Source organism: Crinia signifera, chromosome 4, assembly GCF_055691185.1.
Source record: "Crinia signifera chromosome 4, ASM5569118v1, whole genome shotgun sequence".
Classification (NCBI taxonomy): Eukaryota; Metazoa; Chordata; class Amphibia; order Anura; family Myobatrachidae; genus Crinia; species Crinia signifera.
The window spans coordinates 286823603-286845976 of NC_139220.1; the positions used below are offsets into that span (position 1 = coordinate 286823603).

At 44.0% G+C, this 22374-nt stretch overlaps 1 protein-coding gene across 5 annotated transcripts in view; it reads right to left on the bottom strand.

The window, feature by feature from the left end:
• TACC1 (transforming acidic coiled-coil containing protein 1) overlaps positions 1-22374 on the bottom strand; it is a 118482-nt gene that overhangs the window by 42030 nt on the left and 54078 nt on the right. For 3 of the 5 annotated variants that reach the window (XM_083184899.1, XM_083184900.1, XM_083184896.1), the window contains exons 2-4: positions 13100-13176; positions 4274-5153; positions 600-635 (exon numbers count right to left, since the gene is read on the bottom strand). In XM_083184899.1, coding sequence (XP_083041025.1) covers positions 600-635; positions 4274-5153; positions 13100-13176 — 993 coding nt within the window. The remainder of the gene's footprint in view (positions 1-599; positions 636-4273; positions 5154-13099; positions 13177-22374) is intronic. The other 2 variants (XM_083184898.1, XM_083184897.1) reach the window with 1 other exon arrangement.

Below are 22374 nucleotides of genomic sequence, written 5' to 3' on the forward strand. Positions count from 1 at the left end.
TGCAATACAGAATTCCCCTCTACCACTCCTCTCTCAGGAAGCCCTCTTGGCTTTCAGAAAGAAATATATACATACATTTGCTCAACAATAATAGATAACTCTATAACCATACCTTCCCCAACTACCCCGATTCAGGGCACTGTTCTGCTAAGTAGGTCCCAGCTTGTTGGGAATTTGGGTAGTATTTTACGTTTTAAGTTTACTTGAACAGATGCCGCAACAATGTAGAGCAGGCATGTCCAATGTTGGCCCTCCAGATGTTGTGAAACTACACATCCCAGCAAGCTTTGCCACAGTTTTGCTATTAGAGAATGCTAAAACTAGTGCAAAGCATGTTGGGATGTACAGTTTCACAACATCTGGAGGGCCAACGTTGGACATGCCTGATGTAGAGGTATCTCCAGAGAAAGAAGAGGGTTGGGAGTGAACTGGGCTTCAGAACCATTTGCTTCAATCATTCCTCCTATTACTCCATATAGCCTTGCCTTATAACTCCTAGTATTCCATATATCCTCTCCATAGACATCCTCCTATTTCATGCTCCTCATTATAGCTCATGATTGAGACGTACTCAGAAAATGGAGGACAGTAATACTTACAACAGAAAACAGAGAAATTTCACTTGCTCAGAAGTCCTGAGGCAAAGAAGCAAAGAGAGGAGAGGACAGGTGAGAAGCATGAGAGAATGGAGAGACATCACTCACTTCATCGGGGTCTTGATTCGTGAATTATAGATATGAAGAGAGGGGGACAATTAGTGGTTGTATTAGGAGAGGATACAGGGTGGTACAGGAGTTCTGCAATGGAGCAGTTATATGGAATAACAGAATGGATTATATAAAAGGTACAGGGTGTGGCATTATTCCTTCTGGACTCGGTAAGAGCACAAACCATTGGTAGGCAGGTTTCTAACAGAAAATGGTGTTTATGGGTTTACAAAAAGCTTTTTGTATGTTATGGTGCCCATACACGCTGCAATAGCAGTGTGCTATGCGATGCGCGCTCCCGCGGACATTGCACACTACTAAAAGTATGTGCTGCACATCATTTTTGTGCTGCCTGCGGATCGCATCGCATGCATTGCTATGCGATCCAGCCCATAACACATTGCAGCGTGTATGGGCACCTTTACAATTTACTAAAAAGGTGCACGCTGCATGGTTTCACACAATGGTGTTTGCATAAAATACGCCACACAGTTTGATGTGTCTTCTGCAATTCAGGACTTGCGCAATGAGTTGACTTCTCAAGTCAATGGACTCCTCAAAAATGTCTCTGCCGACAAACCAATTTGCATTCCATGACTCCGGTTACACTGAACTTTTTGTATGCCGCATGAATTTTCTTAACTGCAGGTGCTCTAATTTGGTACTTTGTTGTGACAGTACAGTGGAGATTTCATACAGACTCACATTTAATGAACAAACACAATATAAGCCTTTTATACAACCATAAAGGCAATTTTCTGTTAGAAACGGTCTAACAATTGTTTGTGCTGCAAGTGCTGCCATTTAGCAAATTCCTTAATTAAAAACTTGAAGTGATTCTCTATACCAGGGATGGGGAACCTCCGGCCCTCCAGCTGTTGATGAACTTTATATCCCAGCATGCCCTGCAACAGTTGTAGCAGGGCATCCTGGGATGTGTAATTAAACAACAGCTAGAGGGGAGAAGGTTCCCCATCCCTGCTCTATAGTGATGTGAAACTTTTTTGCCATGTTCCTCAGTTTTATTGTTTTTTTTTTTGTTTGTTTTTTAACTATAACCCTTCCAAACCCCAGAGGGAATTATGAAACACCCTGTATTGTACATTCTAGAAAGATTATATAAAAAAAAACAGGAAGTACAGGGAGAATATGTATGACAAACAGGAAAGCGCAATGGTTTAAAATAAAACCACCATAGGAAAAGTTACAATTGAGAGATATGGAAATAGGTTAGAGTTTTTTTTTTCCCCTAAGTTTATTATGTAGACAAAAGTGATTGGACAGCCCTGCACAAGCGATATGGTATGCTCCTGCAGCGGAGACTTGCTCATGAAGGTATAAAACATTTCAGATCAGATGGACGTGTTTGGATTTGGCAATTGCCAGGAGAACGTTTGATACCAGGGTTTACAGTAGATAGAGCAAAGCATTGGAGCTGGAGGGGTTCTGCTGTTTCAGCTGGTTTCACAGAAAGTTTGGTAACTTGGATGGAGTGGCCAGCTCAGAGTCCAGATCTTATCCCCATTGCAAATCTCTGAAAAGAACTGGAGAAACAGGTGCACTGTACCTTCTTCAGTGTCACAGTTGGTCACTTTTTGAGCGGAATGGCAAAACATACCGCCTGCTCTTGTCCAGGAACTTTTGGACAGTTTGCCAAGGACAATATCTACACATAGTGGACCTACAAAGTACCGACATCAATAAAATATCATTAGACACTAACAAAAAAATGGTTCAATCACTTTTGTCTACATAGTGTAGCTCCACTGAAATAACTCTGGATACTTAGATTATGACTTTTGCCTGAAAGTGCCTCTTGAAAAGACACAACAACCGACATTCTTAAGCAATAATTGAAACCGTGGTGTGAAAACGAACAAAATTCACAGAACACATATCAACTGGTCTGCGATTTCAAACCACAATAGCACCACCACAGTGTGCGAAATGTAATAGGGTGGGATTTTTTAGACATGTGCGATTTTTGGTTAAAAACGGGCAAATGTGCACGTTTTTCAAAAATTACACATGAAATAGGACGTGGCAAAAAAAGTTGGGTCCCCCCTCCTGAGCATACCCAGCCCCGGGCTCAAAGAGCCAGTCCTAGTTTCATAAAATATCACAGGAACAAACAAGTTTGGGTTCCCTGGATTTTACAAAACCAGCACCAGGCTCAAGGGCCAGTCCTGGTTCACAAAATACGGGGGGACAAAATGACTGAAAATGCGCACATTTTCATGGTTAAAAAAAAAAAAAAAATCGCCCAAAATCACACTTTTTTGCCGCGAATTCGCATCTCATTACATATGAGATTTTTGCACATGCGATTTCTATTACATTTCACCCCGTGTGTCTGAGATTTTAGCAGCCAATTTACTTTAATAATCCTATTGCAAATGTAAGGAGATCAACAACTAAATTGCAGAACCACACATGATGATTTTTATGATGGCAACATCATATGCGAGTGGAATTACCCCTTAAGGGATGCAGATGAAAAATTTAAGTTGAAGTAAAATTATTGAATAAAACAATGGCTTTCTTCAAATATGTAATAAGGATTTAATTTGCCCGTAGATAAATGCATGCTGGGACATCTGTAGCAAGCCCCTCCGAGTCAATATAAATTATAGTCCTTTCAAAAGGAAACATTTCCCTGACCCATTTTTGCCAATTGTGTATGCTACAGTGACTAATGCTTCCACATCTTACAAAGGTTTATGCAATCTTACCTGACCTATAGCACTGTTCTATTAGATAGGGGTATGGATCATTGGATAGACAGCAACTAGGCTTACCACTAGGTCGATACACATGAAAGTCGACATGACTGAAGTTTGACATGGGCTTAGGTCAACAGTCAAAAGGTCGACATGGGTTTTTTCACCTTTTCGTGTCCCGAATGTCGACATAGTCAACATGGACAATAAAAAAAGAAAAAGTGTGCTGCACTCACCATGCTGCAGGCATGGTGGCTCGCTATGCGCAGCATACTATTTTATTCTCCAACCATGCCCTAGTGGATGGTAGCGCATGAAATACCGCCTGTGGGCAGGTCTGCTCCAAAAAAAAAAAAGTGAAAAAACCCATGTCGACCTAATGACCCTGTCAACCTTCATGCATGTCGACCTAGTTGTTATAGACCTAGTGACCGAGGGCCTTCTTCTAGTTCACTGTTTCTGTCAAAATCCTTCTTAGACTTGTGCAGAGAGAATTAGATTTGGGTGGGATTTTACATCAAAGTGAGATCTATATTGCAGTGTAAAAATAAAGCAGCCGGTATTTATCTGCACAGAAACAAAATAACTCACCCAAATCTAATTCTCTTTGCACATGTTACATCTGCCCCCCTGCAGTGCACATGGTTTTGTCAATATAAGAAGGATTTTGTCAAAGAGTGAACTGGAATAAGGCCCTGTATACCTTAGATAGAGTGCCTTTAATAAGTATGTATTTTCCTTTGACAACACATACACTTGATCAGTGGAACCATTTTGTTTAGTGCACTTACAATAAATAAATAATACAAAGAAAGAAAAAGCTGACACAGCTGTCCTAAGACCTACGTGATTAGACGTGATCTTGACAACTTTGGCGATGACTTGGCACTTCCAGTTCCTTTATTTGCTTTAGTCTCCTGGGTCAGGTCGGTTTCGGAGCCAGATAGGGTCTTACAAGCCTTGTAATGAGCCAAAGAACCATCAGTCGGCTCCTTGCTGAATCCAGTTGGTGCTTGTGTGACAACTGGGGAAGGAGGCAAGGCAGAATTTCCACCAAATGGGTTGAAACTGGGGTCTTCCCATTGATCTGGATCAAAGTTATAGGAAGACTTGGAAAGAGGAATATCATCCAAGTTTGCAGGGGTCTCCAAATTTTTCTCCTGACACCCGAGGCTTGTTGTCCGGTTGACATGGTCTTTTTGCTTCTTGGATGGAAGTTTACTCCCAGATTTCCTGATTTTCCTTGGAAGATCTTTGATGACATTTTCAGATGTTTCCATTATAGACTCCTGATCATTATGGTCTCTCTCAGAAGGATGCGTTGCAGAGTCACTCTCTGTCTGTAGGCCATTATTGCTACTAAATTGTTCCTCACCATTCTCTGAGTTTTCTCCATTCACTACTTTATGTTGAGGCTGATTGTCTTTGCCATCAAGTGCACATGCTTGAAGGTGAACTATATCTACCGCTGGGCCTTCTTGGGCAAGAACTGTCTCTACAGCGGATTCTTGGAGATCACCGTCTGAAACTTTGGTGAGCAGAACATCAGAGTAATCACTAGGAACCCCCCGGACTCCTTCTAGAACACAGTCACCAGTCGTCTTACTCGGTGGCTTTGTATCAAGGTCTTGTCCAGAGGTCCCATTGTTGGATAAGTTGTTGTTATCAGTCAAAGATAAATCAGATAAGAGTTTGGTGACATCTTTCTTTGATTCTGAAAACAAAACTGAAAAGAAAAATTCCATGAGACAAAAATGATTGAAAGTTCTTATTCTGATGTTTAAGGAAACAAACCTCATTGCTAAGTGACTTTTTGGCAAATTATTAAAAATGGTCAGCACGAAATATGAACAAATAAAGATCTAAAATATTCATAAGTATCTGTGCTTCATTTCTAAGCGATCTGGACAGATCGCTCAGAAATGGGGCTGGAATGGCCCCCTGAATATGGACCATTAGCTGTCATGTCATTATACTGTACATAGCACAAGATCCAAGTTCTGAAGTATCAGCAGGATATGGATAGGTTTTTTTAAAGTATTCTTAACAGTTTAAAAGTAAGGTTTGGCTCCATTTAGATATTTGTACGCATATATATATATACATATATAAATATATATACACACATGTGTCTCAACACGGGATACCTTTCAAGATACGGATAATGGGCCTGGTTCACTCGCATAAGCAAATTCTCTCTCTAATGGACAAAATCATGTGCACTGCAGGTGGGGCAGTTCTAATATGAGCAGAGAGAGTTAAGGATACACTATGCAATTTGGGCATGATTTCACCCGATTTGGATGAATGGGTAGCGAAATTGGCCCAAATCGTACATGTAGACATACCTTCAGACCCGATGCTCGGTCCCCTGCACATCGAATCGGAGTCGGGAGGTCGGACGGGCTGCACATAAGATTTGCTAAATTTTATGTGCAGCCTGGAGCCGGGTGTGGAATGCAGCAAACGGGGGATGCCGGCGACCAGAGAGCTGGGCAGAGGGAGGTGCTGGATGTGACCCAGGGAGTGGGCGCACTTTAAAAAAAAAAAAAAAAAAAAAAAAAAAGACAATCAGTGGCTGCCCAATCATTTGTATGGGCTTGTTTTTTGTGGGTTTTAGGGGCTCCCGCTGGCGCTGCCTGGCTCCCCTGCTCCATCCGCCCGGCTCTCTGGTCGAGGGTATCACCAGTCCACTGCCGTTCCCCGATCCCTGGGAGTTGCATGCGATTTATCACATGCAAAACTTGGCACATGAAGTGCCTAATTGCGTGTGACCCCTCCCGGGGAGCTGCCGGGACAATCAGATCCGACTTGTCCTAAGGTACGGATATGTATACTGCAGTGTAAAAATAAAGCTTCCAGTATTTACTCTGCACAGAAACAAAATAACATCCAAATTGAACTCTGCACATTACATCTGCCCCACCGGCAGTGCACATGGTTTTGGTTCCATTAAAGAGAGAATTTGCTTTTACAAGGGAACCAGAATCAGGCCCAATGAGTATTCAGAGAGTCAGTTTACCAGAATATTTTACTTTAGTGAACCAACTTCAATATGTACAGTTTCTATAAATACTTTGAGCAAACATTAATTTACAATGGCTCTGGGCGAGTATTAGAGTGTAATTACATTACAAATACAATGCTTTCATGTTAAGCCAATAAATGGGATTGTTACATGTAAAACTATAATTACAGCAATTACAAATGAAAGCCGTCATTAAATGCCACTAATCCAATGCACTGACCCAGGTAAGACCACAGGCCTGGATCAGAGTGTAAAACGAGGGTACACGTGAGCTTAGATCAGTTCGCACACCTGTATCTCCACTTCTGGAGTCAGAGCTGCACATTTAAAGCTACAACAGTGGCAAGTAACAGGCCGCCGTGGGATGGCTTGATGCAGGTCTGCCAATGTAATGGATGGATTCCGCTGTGCTAATTCGCTGGGGCAGCAGATATGGTAATGAGCAGAAGCAAGGTGTGCCCAGGCATCAATTCGACATTTTTACATTACATACAAGCAGCGATATGCAATATTAATGTCACAGACACACCTCGCACAGGGTACGGGTCATAGTGTCAACCATAGGATGGTCGACATGGGCTTAGGTAGACACCTCAGAAGGCCGTCATGGTCTTAGGTCGACAAGGTCATTAGGTCGACACAAGCTTGGGACACTATTCTCCCACCACGCCCTCGTGGACGGCAGGGCATGAAATACCACCTGTCAGCACACACACAAAAAGAGTGAAAACCCAATGTCGACCTTTAGACTGTTGACCTTCCACATGTCGACCTAATGACCACGTCCACCTTCCCCATGTCAAACTAATGACCATGTCGACCTACTGAGGTGTCAACCTTCAGTGGTGGACCCAATGCATGTCAACCTGAGGTGTGTTGACCCAACAATGTATACCAGTGCAAGCACCACACATTGATGCCTTCCTAACAACCAGTTTAATAGAAACATAGAATGTGATGGCAGATAAGAACCACTTGGCCATCTAGTCTGCCCCTTTATTAAACATGTTACCTCAAACCATATTTGATCCTTATTTCTTTATAAAGATATCAATATGCTTATCCCAAGCATGTTTAAATTGCCCTAATTTATTTAACTCTACCACCTCTGATGGGAGGCTATTCCACTTATCCAGTACTCTTTCTGTGCTCACATTTCCCCTGAATCATCCTCCCTCTAGTGTCAGTGCATGTCCTCGTGTTGTGCTGCTCCTCTTACATCATGTGTTCCCCCTTTCCCTTCTCTGTTCTAAAGCCCCTTACTGAAACAGTGCTCCTGCGTTTTAAGATGGCCGTATATAAAGTATTTTCCGTAAAGCACAGAGATTGGTAACCTGGGGCTCTCCAGCTATGGCAGAACTAAAAGTTCCAGCATGCCACGCTAGACCTAAACAGGTATGGGCATCTAACTGCACAGCCTTTATTACAGGATAAACCAACATTTCCCCCCATGGAGGCAGGCATCTGCGCACCAGAACCTTGGCTTCAGGAATAACTATTTCATATTTCTAATGCAGGGTACACACCAAAACGATTTTGGCACAATCCCATCAATCTGGATCCAATTCAGACTGATTGGATGCAGATTTGGTCAAAATCGTTTGGTTGGATCTGAATTGGATCCAAATCCGATCCAACCTGCTGCAAGTAGGATCTGTAAAAGATCCATTCATCTGAATACAGAGGGGATCAGATCGTATGCAAATCGTATGCAAATCGTATGCAAATCATACGATCTGATTTGCATATGATTTGCATACGATTTGCATCCAATCCAAATCGTTTTGGTGTGTACCCAGCATAAGACTATTTGACCATTTTAGAGAATATATCCAGCTTTATTTTGATAGTACAATGTAGAATATCCTCAGATTTACACACTGTACAGTAATTACATTTTATGCTCTGTATAGACATAGGGATCGATGTACCAAGGGCCTGATTCAGACCGGTTCGCTAGCGAACAGGTCAACACCACCACCCCACCCATCGAGCATAGAATGAAAGCGGAGGTGTTAGCTAACTCCTCCCCTTGCCCACGGACGTAACGTGGAGAAATCATTCGATGGTCACTCACCATCGATTGATTTCTCCTGCCTTCGCTAAGAAAAGTCAGTCTCCATTGAATTATCTAGCGCCCGATATCTGCCAAATTCGGGGCAGACACGGATGTCATGTTGTCTGCAGGGGCATACACATCAAATGCTGGGCGTTCCCATGCTGCCGCCCCCTTCTTATTTATTTATAGAGTCTTATATAGCGCAGCATATTCCGTTGCACTTTACAATTGGAAACTACAGTGATTAAACAAACTGGGTAGAGGTAATAGTGTGAAGCTCATAGAATTTACCTCAAACTGGATGGTTGCCATCAGCAACCCCTCCACTCTTTTCGCTGCTTCATAACTAAAATCGCAAGGAACGATACAGCCGATTTTCATAACAGAGCAAACTAATTACACACCCTCAGGTGGCATGGTACGCAGATGGAAGGGTACATTTACTAAGACGGGAGTGCTACTGAAGATGGGATGTTGCCCATAACAACCAATAAGATTCCACTTATTTAGCACCTTCTAAAAGATAATATGTACAATCTGATTGGTTGCTATGGGCAACATCCTATCTGCAATAGAACTACCATCTTCTTAAATTTACCCCGAAGAGTCTAAAAGAAAGGGTTTTTTTATTATTTTTTTATTTACTGGCTGTCACACAAAGTACAAACTTATTTTCAAGAACACCCACATTTACTGTAGTCTGCCCTTTTCTAAATACAAGCTATCCATTTCCTACTACCTAGTGAAATGATAGACTGCATTCAAATGTGGTTCCAAAATGGCTGCATGTACGCTCTGTGTGTGATCCGTGTACTTGGAAGCAGAATATGTTTGCTACACAGGAATCTCTTCTCAGTGACTAGTGGTTTGGAAAGTTGTGGTTGGGGCCAACGGCTGGCTTTGTCTCCCTCAGCATGGATTTCCCACCGTCCCTCCCATTTCTAATGTCTTTATATTTAAGTCACGGAATGAGACACAACCTGCATTGTTCATACTCCCTTTGTGAGACTGTTTCCTGACCTTACATTACCCTGAATCTCTCACACAATTTATCTCCACTACCCCCACAGCCACATCAAGGGCAAAGCAGAACAGTGTAGACTCTGTCTGTACATATGTTCTGTATGTGTATACACACACAGTTTATCAGGATAGAATGCCACAGTGATGCACACTATCTGACGCCCAGTGAACCCTTGCTGGCAGTTACCAGCTTTGGATGGCACGGGGCACTTCTATGAAACATGTTTGGTAGCTGTGGGGTTAATGGAGAAAGACGCCAAATGAGGCAGCCATAGAAAAATGACAGGAATCCTTTCAGTGGAGAATGCTCTTGACATTTACTTCCAGTGCGGGCTGGTATGTACTTTTGTGGATATATATGTATAAAACATAACCTAAACAAGACAAAAATAGGCCCAGCAAATAAAGTGTATAATCCTGGCCAGAGCCTGTTGGGCAGTACCTGCTACACTTAGGAGGTAGAAGTAACAGGACCACTTAGCCACAGGAAGTAACATCTGCAGGGAGGCGGCTTGAAGGAGCAAGGGCAGTAATAGGATAATGTTAGTAAGCCGCCCGTAGAAGCCTTGGGTCACCGAATTCACAGTACCAAGGATGATGCCACAGCAGGGACCAGTGCAGGCGGGGGCAGCAGGGACCGGTGGCAGCAGTGAAGGTGGGGGGCTGCATCGCGGCAGCCACTTCCAACACTGAGACAGGAGCCGCTGCTGCACAAGAGCATTGCGTTACCAGTCCATCTGCATTACAGTGCAGCCGCTATGTTCCTGCCTGTGTGGGGCTCAACATCAGGCACTTAAACAGAAAACTAGTATTTTAATATCTTAACCCTAGAACATCAGTCCTTTACCAATATTAGCCCAATTGCCACACATAGAATTGGCCTAAATGGTAAAATGGGGGTGCTATCGGGTTAGCGGATGGGGGGAGAGGAGGGGGATTTGTACAGTGTGGGGATATTGGACATATATAGACATATGCAGGGTGGCTCTTCCATTAGGTAGCTGCCTAGGTGCTCCATACCATTGGAATGCCCCTTAGTAAGAGCCGCCACTGCCATGGAGTCATCCTTAATTTAGTGATATCCGGACTATTAAGGAGGAGGGGGCTGCTGCAATGCGCGCCCCCCCCCCCCCCCCCTCATATACTGCAAATGCCCCTGCCATGATCCCCAAGCGCAGAACCCAATTTGGGGGCTGCCGCGCATTTGTGCAGAGAGAGGCATCCCGGAGGGAGGGAGCACCTCCCAATGGGACTGCCTTGAGTGACTGGCAGGTCGGACTTCCAATAGGAAGTCACTGCCAGTCACATTGAAGCCAGAGCAGTCTTATACCCTCCAACATGACCCATTGCATTCGGTACACAATGCTCTGTTCCTGGACGTCCCTGGTAATGTATTATTGTCATCACCTGTGTTGAAACAACCTTCTCGTCAATTACCTAGTTCCACACAGGTGCTGGCAATCCTACATTACCAGGGAAGTCCAGGAGCAGAGCATTGTGTACCGAATGCAATGGGTCATGTTGGAGGGTATGCAGTCTCACAGAATGCATCTGGCTTCACTTAGGCAGAGACAGTGGCGGATTTTACCTGGCGGGGCGGCAGTCCTGCAACCCATAGGAAAAACCGCCACTGCTCCAAGGGGTTTATTTACCTAAAGATGGTACATGCGTGCGCGTGTATCTGTACACACACACACCTTCACATTTCAGCTATAAGATTAGCTGGAGAGATATTCTGCAGAGTGAAGGATATATTTAGGATTCCTCAGTTCCTGTGAGTCACTCACCCACATACTGAATGTCTGAATCACAAACCAAGGGAAACCAGCTGTTCTGAAGCGTGAAAGCTTTATACTGTAGCCATGAGCAGATCAGTCACACGATACAGCATCTACATTAGGGGGAATGAATCACAGCAATGCTACAAAGATATAATTATTACCAACATGTACACAGATCACAGCACAGCCTACAGCGTAGTTAAAATATTCTCACCAGTGTACAGCACAGCGGGATTACTGCACGTGCTGCATATAGGTGTAGCAGCAATCTCAGATCTTCCTCACACAGATGTGGCGAGAGCTACAGAGACACTATGTAGCTAGGTCTCCTACTGCCAATGTATGCCATGTTGGCTACTTCCCAAGCCCCGCACAGCAGAAGCCACATATTCATGTATTGGGTTCCCCAACAAGGCTGATGCAGACAGTCTGCAAGCTAAGAACATGTATCTACAGCTCTAGTGTTTTAAATACTATAGAATTGGGGTAAATAAGGACAACCGGCTTCTCTACCCATAATGCCTAGAGTTTGATTTGATTTTCTTCTGTGCACTGTTTAAACATGTGACTACGGGGCATAGGTCTAAAGGCTGGTGAAGAGGTAAAAGAAAAGAGGAGATAAAACCGAAGGTGATAACGCACCAGCCAATTAGCTAGGTTTGAAAAAAAATAGTTGGGAGTCGATTGGCTGGTGGGTTATCACCTTCTACTTTATCTCCAATTGTATCTCTTCACCAGGCTTAATACATCCGCCCCTACATCTGTTACATAATGAGTGTGTGGTTTATAGCAGGCATGGTCAATCTGTGGCCCTCCAGCTGTTGTTAAACTACACATCCCAGCATGCCTTGCCATAATTTTAGCATTCCCTAATAACAAAATTGTGGCAAGGCATGATGGGACTTGTAGTTTCACAACAGCTGGAGGGCCATAGCTTGGCAATGCCTGGATAGGGAAGAATTCTTAAGGCTAACCTGGATTACTTTATCACTAATGAACACACCCTCACTATGGCCCTTATTCTAATCGGATCGGTACGGCCCGCGTGCGGCCGTACCGCCGATGTTTTTACTCTGCACATGCGCAGAGGTGAATCTGCGCATGTGCAGCCCCCTTCGCCGCAGACGTATTTCGTCCGCCGCAAAGGGGGCGTATAGGGGCGTGAGAGGCATCATGCCCTCATTTCCCTATGTGTACGCCCCGCGTTTCATGGGCGTTCCCATGCAAACGCGGGGCGTATGCATGGTAATGAGGCCATGACGCAACTCATGGGGGCGGAAAGCTGACGTCGCCGGATGTCAGCTTTCAGCCCCCATACAAGCTACCACACGGACGATTGTCCGTGTGGTCTCAGCTTGCGGGAGCTGCCGCGGCGTGCGGACCTGCCTTCGATGGTCGACGACCATCGAATGCAGGGGGCAGCTCCCACCATGGTGGAGGCGTAGCCTCCACCATTTTTATGCGGATCGCCAGCCGTCCGTGTACGGACGGCCGTGGCGATCCGTAGGGTGGGCGGGGATTGGTTTGTGCGGCCGGAGCCCCGTGTGCGGCTCTGGCCGCACCAACCAGAATAAGGGCCTATATGTAGATATTCACTATTACTATGAACCTTAGTGATATTTGTGTATATATGCTTGCCATTCTTGTGAAATACAGCCTGGCTGTAGGTACTGTATGTGTCTCAGAGGGTTAGCTTCCACAGTCTGCACCAACTTTCATTGGAAACCAACAATAACAGATTCCAGCATTACACAGTGATCGCGATATACACAGATGGTTACCTCGAGATGCCTCTTTCACTGGTGAGGAGATCGGAGTATCTGCCTCCGGCGTGTCAAAATTGCCCTCGGAGTCTGACCTGTGGAAGACAATAAACCAGTTCTGTTAGATTCCTGTCATTGTTTCCCAATGATCTAAAGGTCTGGTCTGGATTAGACAACATGCACATTGTTCAGTCAGGATGAGTAGTTCCCAGCCATTGGCAAAGGTGACTGCTGAGAACATATCTGCACTACTACCTGCACTCTCTATGCAAATTATAGGATACAAAGCCTGGGTGCATGTGCAAAGCAGAAAAACCACCCAACACATTTTATAATGGTATGAAACATAATAGTATGCCGCCTGAGGTGTGTGTAGTACTACCACTGGGACTTCCAAGTACTAAGAAAGGCCTCAGCAGTTATTCACATACAGATATGGACACCATTTTGGGATTTAGGGCATTACTAAATGAATATTAGGACTCTGAAAACACTAAAGCAACAACATGGCTGCCTCCACTGTGTATAAAATGGCATAAACTATAAAACAACATGCTCCCATTAGCCACAAAGAATTAAGTGCCCAGCTTTTTCTTTCTTCCTATCAGTGTCGGATTATTCCTTTGTAACTAGTTAGTTAAGGCCAGTAGTCATGGAGTGGGTCGGAATAGCATAACCTGTATCTGTTTTAATTATTTTTACAAAGGGCCCCATGATGTCTTCCATTTGCATATAAACCTGAGCAATGTGGGGGACAGCAGCAGTCAGCTGTTCGAACCATGCGAAGGCACAAAAGACTCACAAAATAGCAATAAGGGGTCCCCAGAACACAGACACCATTACGTAGACATCTTTAATACAGTACATAAGCCATTTGAGGTATATGTATATAACTGGTAAATATGATGCTTTACCATTTAACAGATTTTTACTGCATGAAAGGAATTCATGAACCTAAAATTCAGTTATTAGTCTGCTTAAAGTTTGTTTGGTACATCCTCCGGGAACTACAATAGAGCAGAGATCTAAAATGAATTACTGAGGTAACACAGTAATAGGATGTGGATTAGTATGGTATGTGATCTTGTATTGCAGCTGCTGTTTGTATTGACCCCACAAACTCCATGCAGAGGTCAGCAGGTGACTCCATGACCAAGATATCCCCCCCCCTTCCTTCCTTGCTGGAGACTGACATAAATGCACAAGTGTCTCTGATCTTTGTTAATTTGCTACGCTGGGCAATCTTTTCCAATGTAGCTGTGCAACTATGGTCTAGGACACAGGTCTTCAACCTGTGGCCCTCCAGATGTTGTGGAACTACATGTCCTATAATGCACTGCTCTTATCGGAAAAAATGTGGCAATGCATGTTGGAACATGTAGTTTCACAACATCTGGAGGGCCTCAGGTTGAAGACCCATGGTCTAGGTCTAGGAGATCAATAGGCATGAAGGAAAATGGACAATTGAGGTCCAACTGTGTGTTTCACTGTACAAAATGAAACATAACATTAATGCACAATTATTATTTGTTGGTTGAACTTTATATCTTGAGGGGAATGTGTGGGGGAAAATGTGTGGACACCCAGCCAATCAGCAGAAAGAACAACTACTAGAGAATTCTTCCAGTCTGCAATAAATTTACCATCAACCTTTACATTGACCTGAGTCTTTGAATTCCTGTTTTATGACATTGGTCCAGTCTATGGACTGACTAATGTCTGTTTAAGAACCTGCATCTTTCAGTTCTCTAATAACCCGGGTTTGAGGTGCGGCGTGAAAGGAGTATTGTTGGGTCGACCCAGGTTGAGGAGCGGTGCGATAGCACCAAACCTTATAACCTGGGTGGACCAACCCAGCATTTTGACCCGGTATATAAGAAGGGTTAAACCCAGGTCACGCGGTGCATAATGGGTTTAATGTGAAAGGGCCAGACCCAGTATTGAGATCACACGTCAGACACAGCTTTGCAATGTGAAAGCGGTATAAGAGAAAGGGAATGGTTGTTATAAGAAAGTGTGTGTTTAATCCTCTAGGATGGACATACTTTTTTATTTGAGGGAAGTTCTGGACCTGCTGATGAAATACCAAACCTCTGTTCAGCTTCAATTTCATCACGAGCATTGGGGCATTAGCAACTTGTTGGCATTCCTTCCACCCGATTACAAGAACTTTCCCTGCGTCTTTCACTTTTACAGTTCCACAGAACTTCCATTTCTTAATGGTGTCTCTGACAGTACACATTCCAAGCTGAAAGTGTTTAGACATCTTCCTTTTTATAGCCTTCCCCCACTTTGTAGCAATCAGTTGTCTTTATTTTCAAGTCAGGACAGCTGCTTAAAGGAACCGGGCTTTGTAGAGTAGACACAACATCCCGAGAGGTGACAAAGGTCAGTATGTAATAAACTCTGGGATTTGTCTTTAGCTTATTTTTAAGAGCCAACAAATTAGTTAAGTTGTCTTTATATAAAACATTTAACATTTTATTTTCCAAAGTTACGTAGATAAATACAAGTGGAAGAGAGAAAGCAAAGTTCCCCATTTTATTCCAGATAAAGAAATGCCTACATCTAACAGTCACCACAGAATACAGGGGTAGAATATGAAGCAGTGATAAGGGAGGAGAAGTGAGCCAGAGGAGAAGTGGCCCATGGCAACAAATCAGCTGCTCTGAATAATTTTATATTATGCAAAATATAGATGTTACTTCAGTGCTGATTGGTTGCTATGGCCACTTCTCCTGCCTTATCACGGATTCATACATCTACCCCAGTGTTACTACATTTTCTTCCCACAGTGATTCTGTCATATTCATCATCCAAGACGAAGAATAAGCTGGGTACACATAAGACACCACAAATGATGCAATGCCGTCACATGTTTCCCTTGAAATACTATTGTAAAGCGCAACGGAATCTGCTGCGCTATATAAGAAACTGTAAATAAATAAATGGCTGTTCTCCCTGGCAAATGATACAGTGCATACACATTAAATGGTACTGCATGTACACACAACAGAGGAGGTCGCTGTCAACCTGTGGGTGCACCCGTAATGATATAGTGCATACACACTAGACGATAGGAATAAAAATATTGTTAACAATATTACTGTACATATTGCAGGGTTGCCGACCCTCCCGGAATTTCCGGGAGTCTCACGAAAATCGGGGCTCCCTCCCGGCCCCCCCGGAAGGGTGGGCAACCCTCCCGGATTCAGGGGGGACCCCCGCTGTACCCCGGATCGCGGCATTAAAATGCCGCAATCCTCGGGTCTCAGAGGAGGGGGCGGAGCTAAAATGACACAATCGCGTCATTTTAGCCCCGCCCCCTCAACGGAGATCACTACATTAGCTGGTTTAACACCATGGTGAGGTCACGCTTAAGCCCCGCCCCCTGAGCGGCTACTGAATCTCTCCTCTCCGGGCTTCTCCCGGAGAGGAGAAGAAGAAAGTCGTCAACCCTGACATATTGTTAGCAAAAGCCACCAAATGATCGGATGAAAGGAGTGTGCTCTATCACAGTTTTCACATGTTTCTGTGCCATCACATCAGGACTAGAATGTCACAGCACAGCAAATGTCTGGGAGAGCGGAATACTGTTTGAAGGAAGTGTTCTGTCATTTCCTGGGCAACCAATCATTCTGCAGCCATCTTTAATCAGGTGCAAAATGTGAGCCTGTAATCTAGGTTTGTGATTAGGACTGGTGCAGAACAGCTAAATTCGGAGTTACCATTTAGATCTGGCATTCCCAACCTCCGTCCTCAAGGCACACTAATAGTGCAGGTTTCAGGGATAACCAGGCTTCAGAATAGATGGTTAACTCAAAATAACTAAGGTCCTAATGAAGTCACCTGTGCTCAAGCATGGATATCAGTAAAAGCTGGACTGATAAGTGTGCCTTGAGGATAGGGGTTGGGAATGCCTGATCTAGATGTAGGACCCTTTGTAATAAGATCATAAGTAGAATTGCTTTCTCACTCCACCATTACAATGTACAGAGAGAAGTCCACCATAAGCATGCAGTCAGCTATTATTGAGGGAACTTCCACAAAGTCAGTGAAACATGATTTGACAATGAGAGCACAAAATTTTGCATAGAAATATATGCAAACATTGACAAAACACAAAGCCGTGAAGTGCATTAACCCCTTCCCGACATTTGACGTATAAATACGTCATGGCCGGGATGTACTTCCCGACACATGACGTATATATACGTCATGACTTTACACTGTCCCCGCGTCTATAGACGCGGTGACAGTTTAAACATGTCTGCTGTCCCTGACAGCAGACATGTCCCTGCATGCCCAGGGGGGGTGGCGATGCCTCCCCCCCGTCGGCGATCGCTGTGATTGGCTGTTCAATGTGAACAGCCAGTCGCAGCGTTTTCCTGTGTTACCGGCGAATCAGACGCTCGGTAACACAGGTGTCAATCACCGCCGGGTGTGAGGGGGCATGAGGGGGTCACCGGTGATGACCACACCTCACCCCACCTCACCCCATCTGCCCCCAAGGCTGTGATTGGTCCGTCGGACCGACGGACCAATCACAGCCAAGGCGCGTCATTTAAACTAACGGTGACTGCGCTGCAGACGCCATTCCGGTCTGGAATTGCGTGCAGAGCGGTCACCGGCCACTCTGTCGTGCTATACATACCTGAACCTTGCCTGATACTTACCTGATCACCGCTGGTAGCGTGCTGCCAGCAGCTGGATGCTTCCTGGATCTTGTGACTTCCTGTGTGCTGCTGCTGCAGTGTCATAGAGTCACAGATAGTGAGAGATAGTGAGAGATAGTGACAGAGAGTGACAGAGAGTGCTATATTTTGTGTCTGCTGCACCCCTTTTGTGCTGATCAGTATATCTGTTCTGATCAGCAACTTTTTGGGTTGTTTTTTTTTTTTTATATATATATACCAGTCAGTTGCACCAAAGGTTGTGCTGCCTGTGCAACTGACTGCTGCCCCCCCTTTTGTGCTGATCAGTTTAAATTAATTAACTGATCAGCAACTTTTTAGGGGTCCAGGGTTTTTTTTTTATATATACCCTGTCAGGTTGCACCCACAGTTGTCTGCCTGCTGCCCCTCACTGCTAATCAGTGTTGCATCACTGCATCACTGATCTGCAGTTTTGTTTTTTGTTTTTGGAGAGTGCAGTGGGGTTTTGTTTTTACACCTACGTTGCTTTTGTGGGTGTCCTGTGGCCGCTGATCAGTGACGTACATCACTGAACAGCATTTTTGGCACAGGGTTGATATAATTTTTTTTCTGCAGTTTTTTTAAACTGTTTTTTTTTGGAGAGTGCTGTGGTATTTTTTTTTTTTATTGTTTTTACACCCACGTTGCTTTTGTGGGTGTCCTGTTGCCTTTGAGCGCTGTTCAGTGACGGACGTTACTGACCAACATCTGTGCTCAATTTTTGGCGCAGGACCTTTTTTTTTTTTTTTTTTTTTTATTGGGATCAAATTCCTGTATAAAGTATTTTTTTTTCTGCACTACATACACACTACATACCCCCCGTGTTGAAATAAAGTTTGTACCCCCCCTACACTATACACGTGTTGAAACATTACACTTACAGAAACACAAAAATAAAAATGGCATCCCAAATGTCATCCAGAAGAATGTATTCAGCGGAGGAGGCATATGCCATGCTTGCCTCTGACTCTGACACAGCCAGTGATGCAAGCGGGGAACTTGAAGGATTCGTCTTAAGCTCCTCTTCCTCCTCTAGTGATGAGGGACCCCCTCAAAGACGCCCCCGTAGAGCAGCTGAGACCCCCCCCCCCAAATGATTGATCCCGTATGGACCCCACCACCAGACAATTTTGAGCCCCAGGTTCCTGAGTTTTTGGCCATCCCAGGAATCCAATTTGATTCAACAGGTCTCAGAGAAATTGACTTTTTCAAATTATTTTTCTCTGATGATTTTATAAATTTAATGGTGGACCAAAGTAATTTATATGCCCAGCAGTTTATTGCTCAAAACCCCACGTCATCATTTGGTAGGTGGACCCCTGTAGATGCAGTAGAGATGATGACGTTTTGGGGTCTGGTGTTACATATGGGCATAGTAAAAAAGCCAGAAATTAGGCAATATTGGAGTACAGATGTTCTGTTCAGCACCCCATTTTACCGTATGGCCATGACTCGGACTCGTTTTGAGACAATCCTTAAATTTTTACATTACACCGATAATGCACAGTGCCCACCCAGAGATGATCCCACCTTTGACCGGCTATTCAAAGTCAGGCCGGTCATTGATCATTTCAGTGCCAAATTTGCAGAGATGTACATCCCTGAAAAATTTATTTGTATCGACGAGTCCCTTATACATTTTAAAGGAAGGGTTAAATTCCGCCAGTACCTTCCCAGTAAGAGGGCAAGGTATGGCATAAAAATGTATAAACTGTGTGAAAGCACCTCAGGGTACACCCACAGGTTTGGGGTATATGAAGGGAAGGATTCAAGAATTGAACCGCCAGAATGCGCCCCCTCCCTCGTAGGTGTTAGTGGAAAAATTGTCTGGGATTTAGTGCACCCCTTCCTGGATAAAGGTTATCACCTCTATGTGGATAACTTTTACACTAGCATCCCCCTGTTTAAGGCTCTTGGTTCAAGAGGTACAGCAGCTTGCGGTACTGTGCGCAAGAACCAAAGAGGCCTCCCAAAAACACACATTGCCCAAGTACTGAGAAGGGGTGAAAGCAGGGCACAATCCACCGAAAATATGTTGTTGGTCAAATATAAGGACAAGAGGGATGTCCTTATACTGACAACAATTCATGGAGACAGTACCACCTCCATCCCTGTACGAGGTACCAGTACCCACACCTCAAAACCTAATTGTATCCTAGATTACAATAAGTACATGGGCGGAGTGGATCTTTCAGATCAGGTACTGAAGCCGTACAGTCCCCTGCGGAAAACAAAAATCTGGTACAAGAAGCTGGCCGTGTATATCATTCAGATGGCACTGTATAACGCTTACGTGCTATTCCGTTCTACCAGCCAGAGGGGGACATTTATGCACTTTCAAGAGGAAGTCATAAAGGGCCTAATATTTGGGAACCAGCAGGCAGAGGGCCCCAGTACTTCTAGTACTGGCCCCCGTATTGTACCAGGGCAGCATTTTCCTAACGAAATCCCCTCCACTGCAAGAAAGGGCAGGACACAAAAAAGGTGCAAAGTTTGCTATAAAAAGGGAATAAGAAAGGATACTATTTTCCACTGTGAAACTTGCCCCGACAAACCCGGCCTATGTATAAAGGAGTGTTTTAAAATATAACACACATCTATGGATTATTAGGTTCATCATTTCACCGTGCTTCGGGGGTCTTGCTAATGCCACATAGCACCCACCATTCATTCCACCAGAATCTGAGCTGCAAAATCCAAAAATCACTCCTTCCCTTCTGAGTCCTGCCATGCACCCAACTGGTATTTTTTGGTCACATATGAGGCATTGCCATACTCGGGAGAAATTGGGGCACAGATTTTGGGGTGCTTTTTCTCCTTCATACCTTATGAAAATGAAAAATTTTGAGCCAGAACTGCATTTTTGTGTAAAAAAAATGTAATTTTTCATTTGCACAGCACAGTTGTATCAAAATTGGTGAAACCCCTGGGGGTTTGAAATGTACACTATACCCCTAGATGAATTCCCTGAGGGGTGTAGTTTGCAAAATGGGGTCACTTGTGGGGGGGTTCCACTGTATTGGTGCTTCGGGGGTCTTGCTAATGCGACATAGCACCCACCAACATTCCACCAGAATCTGAGCTGCAAAATCCAAAAATCACTCCTTCCCTTCTGAGTCCTGCCATGCACCCAAATGGTATTTTTTGGTCACATGTGAGGCATTGCCGTACTCGGGAGAAATTGGGGCACAGATTTTGGGGTGCTTTGTCTCCTTCATTCCTTGTGAAAATGAAAAATTTTGAGCCAGAACTGCATTTTTGTGTAAAAAATTTAATTTTTCATTTTCACTGCCCAGTTGTACCACAATTGGTGAAACCCCTGGGGGTTTGAAATGTACACTATACCCCTAGATGAATTCCCTGAGGGGTGTAGTTTGCAAAATGGGGTCACTTGTGGGGGGGTTCCACTGTATTGGTGCTTTGGGGGTCTTGCTAATGCGACATAGCACCCACCAACATTCCACCAGAATCTGTGCTGCAAAATCCAAATATCACTCCTTCCCTTCTGAGTCCTGCCATTTTTTGGTCACACATGAGGCATTGCCGTACTCGGGAGAAATTGGGGCACAGATTTTGGGGTGCTTTGTCTCCTTCATTCCTTGTGAAAATGAAAAATTTTGAGCCAGAACTGCATTTTTGTGTAAAAAATTTAATTTTTCATTTTCACTGCCCAGTTGTACCACAATTGGTGAAACCCCTGGGGGTTTGAAATGTACACTATACCCCTAGATGAATTCCCTGAGGGGTGTAGTTTGCAAAATGGGGTCACTTGTGGGGGGGTTCCACTGTATTGGTGCTTCGGGGGTCTTGCTAATGCGACATAGCACCCACCAACATTCCACCAGAATCTGAGCTGCAAAATCCAAAAATCACTCCTTCCCTTCTGAGTCCTGCCATGCACCCAAATGGTATTTTTTGGTCACATGTGAGGCATTGCCGTACTCGGGAGAAATTGGGGCACAGATTTTGGGGTGCTTTGTCTCCTTCATTCCTTGTGAAAATGAAAAATTTTGAGCCAGAACTGCATTTTTGTGTAAAAAATTTAATTTTTCATTTTCACTGCCCAGTTGTACCACAATTGGTGAAACCCCTGGGGGTTTGAAATGTACACTATACCCCTAGATGAATTCCCTGAGGGGTGTAGTTTGCAAAATGGGGTCACTTGTGGGGGGGTTCCTAACTTTTAGCATCTTATGGTGCCTAGAATCCTACATGGTGCCTAAAAAATAATCTCATAAAAAGGAGGCTCCAAAATCAAGTAGGTGCTCCTTCTATTATGAAGCCTGTGGTTTGGTCAACGTGCACACTAGGACCACATATAGGATATTTATGAAAACAAAAGAATTGGGGAAATCAATTTTTAGTCACATTTCTCTAGTAAAATCTACTGTGTTCCTTAGACAAATGTATTAAAATTGCAAAAAAAATGAAATTTTGAAATTTCACCTACACTTTGTTTTAATTCCTGTGAAACACCTAAAGGGTTAACAAACTTCCAAAATGCTGTTTTGAATACTGTGAGGGGTGCAGTTTTTGAAATGGCATCATTTATGGGGGTGTCTCACATACAAGTCCCTCAAAGTCACATCAGAACTGAAC